The sequence below is a fragment of the Hylaeus anthracinus genome, unplaced genomic scaffold, assembly GCF_026225885.1.
Source record: "Hylaeus anthracinus isolate JK02 unplaced genomic scaffold, UHH_iyHylAnth1.0_haploid 3, whole genome shotgun sequence".
Classification (NCBI taxonomy): domain Eukaryota; kingdom Metazoa; phylum Arthropoda; class Insecta; order Hymenoptera; family Colletidae; genus Hylaeus; species Hylaeus anthracinus.
Window position 1 is genome coordinate 575,968 of NW_026535284.1, and position 8,611 is coordinate 584,578.

Below are 8,611 nucleotides of genomic sequence, written 5' to 3' on the forward strand. Positions count from 1 at the left end.
AATGTTCAATATATCAAACACATTTATGGCGAAATATTACAAAATAAATGAGATAATATTACTTCGGATACAATGAAGAAATTAATAGTATCCAAGTTTGGTAAAAAAAATGATAATATTATCTAGTTATCTCTAAAGGTTTTTATCATTACTCATGTGATATTAAAAAAAGACTATTAATAAAATATATTCGCTAATACAACATAAACATATCGAAAGATAAATAATACAATTGATATTAATAGATTTGCAACTGTTATTAGATATTTAGTGTCCACATACTTCTGAGCGGGGGTGTACTGTATGCATCGCGCAGATACGCTGCGCCGGGTCGCGATCATGTCAAATATAGACGTACGATCATTATCTTTATTATAGGTTATAGCTATTGTTTTTCGAAAACAACACACTTATATAATCAGGTACATGTTATACATCAATAGATTCAGAAAAAAAATATGTTCGTTTTGGTTATTTTATAAACTGCGATTACATTTAAAATAATGTTATAAACAAATTCTTTACTATAAAGAAATTATTTTTTTTACAAAATTTTGGGTCCGATTTTATATGCAGATAGAAAACCATGAAACTTTTTCTTAAAAAGATTTCTTCTATCTATAATAGTTTCGGAGATAGCCTATTGCAGCTGAAACTTTATATCATTTCACCCCCTAAATATGAAAACGGGACAAAATAAAAAGTAGGTATATCTTATTTTTTGGCCCTTCAAAACATATCCAAAAATCAAAACAATCAGAGGGAGGCACCTAAAAAACATTCCTTATCAGTCTCTCTTTCTTCTTCATCAAACTGTTTTTTTCTACTTCGTCGACGTTTCGAAACTCTGGACGTATTCGAAGCTGGTCGGACTTGAATATTTGGTTATACGTACTTACAATGTATACCCAACCGAGGTGTCGATTCTGTTTACACGCCGAGCGCCAACATAGAAAGAGACAGCCAGTAGAGGAGAGAAAGAGAGATCGAAACAAATCGGAGAGACTATATGTATCTCATTTTCGCTCGATAAGAGCGAATTATGTTTCTCGCTTCGTTCAGAAATAGCAGAAAGCGCCAGCTTTTTACCTACTCCTCGAGTAGAATTTTTTAAAATTAAGAAACACTTTGACCTTAAATTTCGAGGTCGTAATGGATTTTGAGGACGGTTTTTTTTGCAAATGTCTACCGATCCAGATGTGTACAATAACCCCTGAAAGTGGTGACCAATAATTTTTATACAGCCTGTACACCCTGATTTCATTTATAAAAATAAAGAAGTTTAATACAAATTACTGTTTGAGTTGATACTAATTGATTATAAAAACTGATACCTACATATCCTGAAAAATCCATTATTAATATTTCCTATTTCCTATTTCCCATAAATATTTTAAAAGAAGCGTTTAAAAAATATTCGGATAATTTGAAATTTATGTTTAGAAGATGCGTATTGAATATTCGGGCGATGTTGAATAAATCTTGAAAAATTAAGAGATTCAAAAAAAAATTAAATCAATTTTATATTGTGTTTCATTTATTCATAGATTTTACTTTTATTACTTTATTTCTTGTGATTGGATTCAATTAAAACAAGTTATTTTAATTTTTTTTTTATCTCGGTGGAATTTGAATATCAGATGAATATATATTTTATATTCGGGAAAAAACATATTGTTGCGAATATTAAATAAATATGTATTTTATATTCGAGAAATAATATTTTGTTGCGAATATCAAATGAATATCTATTTTATATTCGTGAAAAAATATTCCATTCTAAATATTGAATAGATATTCATTTTATACTTAAAAAAAAAATATTTTTTTTTAAATCTAGAATAAATATCATATGTATATTTAAATATTAAAATGAGATTCAATCTCTTTTATTGGATGAATATGTATTCAATATTTTGTGCTACTAGGGTATGTGAACCTGAGAGCCAACTGCCAAAAAATTAACTTTTTTTTACGGAAAATGATAGTGTTTCGTTTCAATTTTAGTATTAGGTTGTTACCATTTTTTTCATTCATCAATTGATGAAACTACAAACGAAATACTATCATTTTCCGTAAAAAAAGTTAATTTTTTAAGTCAAGTCCCACGTTCACATAGCTTACAAGGAGACATCGCCTAGTGTCCCCCGAATTATTTAATCAAATTTTTTTCATATGTAAAGAAGAGTATGTAGGACAATCTCTGCAAGTGAGAAAGCGCGACTCTCTTTCGTTTTCGAGAAATAAATTTTTAAAAATAGCTAAATTTCGATTGACGAGTGCCAACCACATAAGAGTCGGAGGTATTATAGAAGCAGCGTTGCACAGTCGATAGAGTGCCATGTTTCGAAGGCAATCGTTTGCGCTGGAAACGGTTCAATCCCGGTAGGAGTCGCCTATTTTTTTGTTTACTTTTTCTTCCGTTTGTATCATGTTTTGTTATGGAAACTACGTTTTTATATATTAAGATTATTTTTGTACAATATTCTGTAATTTTTATTTGTTTTATCGCATTGAAAAAGAAGTCAGAAAAAAGAAGGAAGAAAAAAAAAGAAAAGAAGAAAGAAAAAGAAAAACAAGAAAGAAGAAAGAAGTTGTGCTATGTTTGTTTAATATAATTAAATTGTTATTTTCAAATTATAATGTAAGTTTTTATAAAAGCTTGTAGAAACTCTTTTCACATCATGACTTCTTTTTCAAAGCTATAAAAAACATAATAATTGCACAATATTGTATAAAAATAATCTTAATATATAAAAAGGTAGTTTCCATAACAAAACATCATACAAACGGAAGAAAAAGTAAAAAAAAAAAATAAGTAACTCCTACCGGGATCGAACCGCGTCCAGCGCAAAGCTAGAGTTTCGAAGCGACGACGAAAGTAGAAAGGAACAATTTGGTGAAGAAGGAAGAGAGACTGAGAGTCGACGCTGACAAATGAAAGGATACGGGATCGGGATGCTAAGCGCGATTTTGACCTCAATGAAATGGCAACAGTGTAGAGACACTGTTGTGAGAACAGCAACATCGCAATTGTATCGACATCACGTAGGCAGTCGTCCTCAGTAAGCGCCATCTCCTATCGATTGTCTGAACTAAATTTGTGACGTAACTTGCTCTGCATTATCGAAAAAATGGTGGAACTCGTCTTTGGGAATGTTTTTACGATTTTTCGCTTTTTGTTCTTATATTAGCATATTTTGGGTTGAATGAGGGCTCATTCGAAAGAGGAAGGTCCAACGAAGGGTGCTCTGGTCATCATTCGAGTCACAAAATCCATTTAGTAACCTAAAAATACTTCCATTCTACGGATGTGTTTTGCTCGACTTTTGTTCAACTTTGGACGCTCATATTATTAAATATCAACACACTATCGTTCTATCATGACTAGAGCACCCTTCGTTGGACCTTCCTTTTTCGAATGAGCCCTCATTCAGTCCAAAATATGCTAATATAAGGACGAAAAGCGAAAAATCGCGAACCCCTTTTTAGGCCCACTTTTGCTGGTAATGTCATCTCGCTGCATTACCCGTGTCTATCCCCTTAAACCGATAGTGAAAAGTGTAAAAAAAATAGAAAACTTGAACATTGTTGTTAGAGACACTAAGAAAATAGGAGTTAAGAGCGAAAATAATATAGGTATCACAGTTAACCAAAAAATCCAAGGTAAGAAATACGAATTTCATCCTCATGATCAACACGTGGCGGCAGTCGATGCGTTGCAGTTAGTCGAGAAATGCTTAGATGAAAACGTAAAATCAGACATCGCGTTCTTTCAGATACAAATCATATTCAAAAACAGTATAATTCCGCTTTCGTTTAACAAAAAAGCAAATTATATTAAAATATTTAGATTTTTAACACCAGACATAAACTTAATAGAGTCGATAAAAATGATCACTAAAACTATCGCGGAAGTCAAAGTTAAAAAAGGGGAACACGGAAGGTTAATTTTTAATAAATATTCGGTTTTAGACATTAACAGATTCAAAATGACAATTCCTCACCGAGCAGAGGAGAGGGTGGGAGTGATTAAAGACTGGGATTTACCGCTGGAAGATTTGAGAGAAGAGATCGAGCCAGGGCAGGGAGTTATCTCGATAGAAAGGCTTAAAAAAAGGGTTAGAGTCGAAAAGAGATTTGTAATGAGGGACTCTCACCTCATTTTGGTTAAATTCGCGGGTTGCAGTCTGCCGACTAAATTGATAGTAATGGGAGAAGTAGGATTAAATATCACACCGTTTGTTAGAAACATAAGACAATGTTACAATTGCCTCAAATTTGGGCACATAAAGAAATGGTGCAGGAGCAATACCAAAAGATATTTCAATTGTGGAGATGCTTTTCATGGAGAATGTAGTAAAGAAGCAAGATATATAAATTGCGAAGAAGGACACGGAGCATTGAACAGGGATTGCCCATATGCGGTATTAGAAAAAGCCATTACCAAATTAATGGCGTACAAAAACGTATCATTTCAGGAAGCTAAACAGCAAGCAATGCTGGAACTGGGATTCGTAGATAAACGGTTAAAATATAGGGACGCAGAGGAACAAAATGATTTCTACGGGAACAATAAAGACTTCCCTTCTCTTGACAGATTTAAAAAGAAGAAGATCATAGTTGAGAAATGGGAGGATCAACCATGTGATCTACGTCACCCATTCTGGAAACACGTCAAGCCCAAACAGCAAGCACGAAGTGACAGGAATAAGGGCGAAAAATATAGGCTGGATACACAAAATGGATACGAGTCCTTGAGCGAAGAGGAAGATCAAGGAAATTACCCAACACAATCAAGGAAGGAGGACACGACCTATGCGGACAAAGTGAAATCAAACCAGAAGAATAATAGAAGAAGCCCAAATAAGGAAAAGAACACCACGATTGACAAAAGACAAAAACACACAGACTATGATATTGAGCAACTTCTGCAATGGATCAGGGAAGAGGAACTAGAGGATGTGGTTCTGAAGAGACTGAAAACCCGAGGAAGATACAGCTCTGAACAAATGGAGAAAATGTGGGGAAAAGTGGATTCCAACCTCAAAAGATTAGATAGGAACGTCCAAAGACAGATCAGGAGCTACAACTATAGCAAATTACCCAAGCATATCACAGGAGATAATTTAGTAGACGACGAATTAGAAGAAATGAGACGTAAAGAAGAGGAGAAGAAAAGAGCTTTCTTGTATAGGAATAAGAGACAAGACACAGGATGCAGAAGACAAAACTTCAGGGGAACAGATAGAAACGAAACATACCATAACAAGCATGAGAATAAGGACTGGAATCAACCGAACAAGGTAGACAAACTAATGCCAGAATGGAAGAAAGCGGAAGAACAACCCACAACCGGTAAACCCAAGGAGAAGGAAGAATTCGCAACAAGGGTGTTCGAAATACTGCTCTACCACAAGCACCGATTGATGACAACTGGGATTCAGATGCACCAAAGGAGGAGCATGATCAGGTAAAAACAGTAAATTCAATGGCAACAATAGAAGAGAAAGAAGAGGAGAAAACGGAATTAGAAGCCTTCATCCAGATGGAAGAAGTAGGAGCGAACATAGAAATTACAGAAACAGAAAAATCAGCAGAGTGCAACAGTGTAAGCAAGGTCCCATCAACCTCAACAGGTATAACAGTAAATAACTGTCAGGAGGGGGACTCAGACTCATTCAAGTCTCCAGACGGTGAATCAGAAAGTGAAATCAAAATTGATTGGGAAAAAGAGGATAAATTGAAAAAATCAGAAAAGTAAGAGTTTATTTTATATTAAGATTAATCTACATAGTTATCTTAATTTAAAAATTTTAATATTAAAAGATTCATTTCAGAATAGGAACTAAGTATGAAGTTAGATATAAGGTTTAACACAGAAAATAGGATAAGATTTTGCAAACATGGTAATAAAAATGTCGGAATTTTTCACAGGAAATCCGACGTCAAAGCACAAAACTACATTTTATATCCTGAAAGTGGTAGGAAATGCATAGTGTGCTAAAGATAGGAACTTGGAATGTTCGTAGTTTAGGAAATAAGATAGAAGAATTAAAGATTATTATAAGAAATTATGACATATTATGTATCACAGAAGCATGGATAACCAATTATGACTTTGTTAGGATTAAGGATTATAAACTAATTTACAACGACAACATGAAGGACATTGACAGGAAAAGCCAAAGGCAACCTGGCACAGGTATCGTAATTATATACAAAAATAACTTAAACATTACAACACTAGAAATAATTACCAATGGGGAATTGTATGAATATATTAAATGTAGCATCTTGGATCAAGAGAATGTAAAAATTCTAAATTTAACGGTCCTTTACAGGATGCACAAAATCAAACTGTCGTATAAAGATTGGTTAGATTGCCTAAAAAGAATTGACATTAAAGACGATGACATATTGGTGGGAGATTTTAATCCTAGAAATATTCTATGGAATTGTAGTAGCAGCGACTGGGTGAGAGATAACTTAGCCAGGGCGTTGGAATATAAAGAACTCTTTGTAGCAAACGAAAACACGGTCTCTAGAAGAGGTGTGGGGGTAGCACCGTCAAATATAGACTTAATTATTACTCGAATACAAACAATAGGTAAACTAGAAATACGGGAATCAGGAATAGATTTGGGCTCGGATCATCAAATAATAGAGGCTCTTTCTTACATAGACAAAAATATTCAAAGTAATTTTAGCTGCAACTTGAGAAAAGATAGTAATAGACTGTATAACAGACAAAAGGTGAACTGGTCAAATATAAGACAAACTCTGTCGGATAAGAAGCAGGAAATTAAAACAGAATTTCAAAAGAAAAAAGGAGCCAACGAGAAATATTATTACTGGAAGGAACAGCTGGTCAATACCTTTAGTCAAGATGAGTATCAAAAGAATCGCAGAACAGAAGAACAAAACACAAGAAATACAAGAAATAAAACCAAAGCAAAACCAAAGGAAAACAGCAATAGAGGTAATAGAGCGAAATGGTGGGACGAAGAATGTTTGAGGGCTTGGACGGACTGGAAAACAAGCAATAGAATCTTATGGAATATAGGGACAGTTGAAGACTACAATATTATGGTAGGTTTCAGGAATAGATGGAAGAAACTTAAGAAAGAAAAGAAGGAAAAACAATGGATAGAACTAACTGAAGAGATCTCGGGAGAGAAAAACTTGACTAAAATTTGGAAAAAGGTCAAAGGATTGAAGGACTACTTTACAACAAACAAAACCAAAATGGATTGTAGAGTAAGAGGTGACCTGGAAGCACAGGAAATAGAAAAACTGGTAAGTAAGAACAATATCGCGGACATTTTAAAGGACAGAAACCATCAATTTAATTCATATCAGGAATTCCCTTATGCTGATATATGGAATAAAGAAGTAAGCAACATAGAAGTACTACATGCAATAGAAGCAGGCAGGTCAAAAAAATCGGCACCAGGACTGGACAAGATAGATTATAAGACTCTGTCGGAATTACCATTATTCATGAAAATACTACTATCAGAATTAATGAAAGACAGCTGGGAAGAAGGAATGGTACCAGATGATTGGAAAACGGGACAACTGTGTCTGCTTGACAAACCAGGTAAACAAGCACTGAGACCCATCACATTGACCTCTTGCACAGGCAAAGTGATGGAGAAAGTGGTCAACAAAAGGCTGCAACTATGGGCAGATGAATTAAAAATCCTTGACAAAACCCAATTTGGCTTTAAGAGAGGAAGATCTATGATGGACAACCTATACAGAATTTCAGCAGAAATTAAAGAAAACACGAGAAAACTGGAGACCACAATAGCCACCTTCGTTGATGTAAAAGGGGCTTACGACAACGTAGACTTGAATATTTTGATAGACATTTTAATCAAAAAGAGATGTCCAAAGAAGATAATTCGGTGGATTCACGCATGGTTGGAAGACAGGAAAATAGAATTTACAGAAGTTTTAGGTAAAAAGTCAATAATCAATTGGAGGAAAGGAGTCCCTCAGGGAGCGATTCTAAGTCCAATCCTTTTCAACATTTACATTACAGGGATAAACGGAAAGTTACACAACCAGTTCACCTTGTTACTCATTTATGCAGACGATATTGCAATCCTTACTAAAGACAGAACAGAAGAGAAAGCAATTAAAAATATGGAGGAAGCAATGAACAGACTACTCGAACACCTAGAGGAAAGGAAGCTGGAAATCTCACCAGAGAAGACACAAATAGTTAGATTTGACAACAATACAAAGTTTAACAAAATAAAAATAGAGATAGGTCAAGTAAACAATAAAATCACATTAGAATCCGTTTCGGAAGCCAAATTTCTCGGGGTCACGATAGATCAGAACTTAAAGTTTCGCACTCATATAAAAGATCTTGTTTGTAGAGCAAAAAAAAGGGTACAGGTTGTAAATTATCTTTGTTAGGGTAGCAGGGGTATCACTCAACACTGGGCATTAAACTTAGTAAGAGCACTAGTTTCTTCAGTGTTAGATTACGGAGCTCCAATTTTCTTTTCACTTAACACAAACATAGAACTGCAAGAACAGATTAAGAAAGTAGAATCAGCGGCTTTACGCGCGGCTATAGGATACAGAATGTCCA

The 8,611-nt window shown here is 34.4% G+C and overlaps 1 protein-coding gene across 2 annotated transcripts; it reads left to right on the forward strand.

The window, feature by feature from the left end:
* Positions 1–1,193: 1,193 nt before the first annotated feature.
* On the forward strand, positions 1,194–5,489 carry LOC128894229 (uncharacterized). 2 transcript variants are annotated; one of them, XM_054155837.1, is made up of 3 exons: positions 1,194–1,222; positions 3,493–3,666; positions 3,976–5,489. In XM_054155837.1, exons 1-3 carry the CDS (start codon positions 1,198–1,200, stop codon positions 5,475–5,477), a joined length of 1,701 nt encoding a protein of 566 aa, XP_054011812.1. In that variant the 5' UTR covers positions 1,194–1,197; the 3' UTR covers positions 5,478–5,489. The 2 variants fall into 2 exon arrangements, with proteins under 2 accessions (XP_054011812.1, XP_054011811.1); XM_054155836.1 differs by having other exon boundaries at positions 3,493–5,489.
* The last annotated feature ends 3,122 nt before the right edge of the window (positions 5,490–8,611 follow it).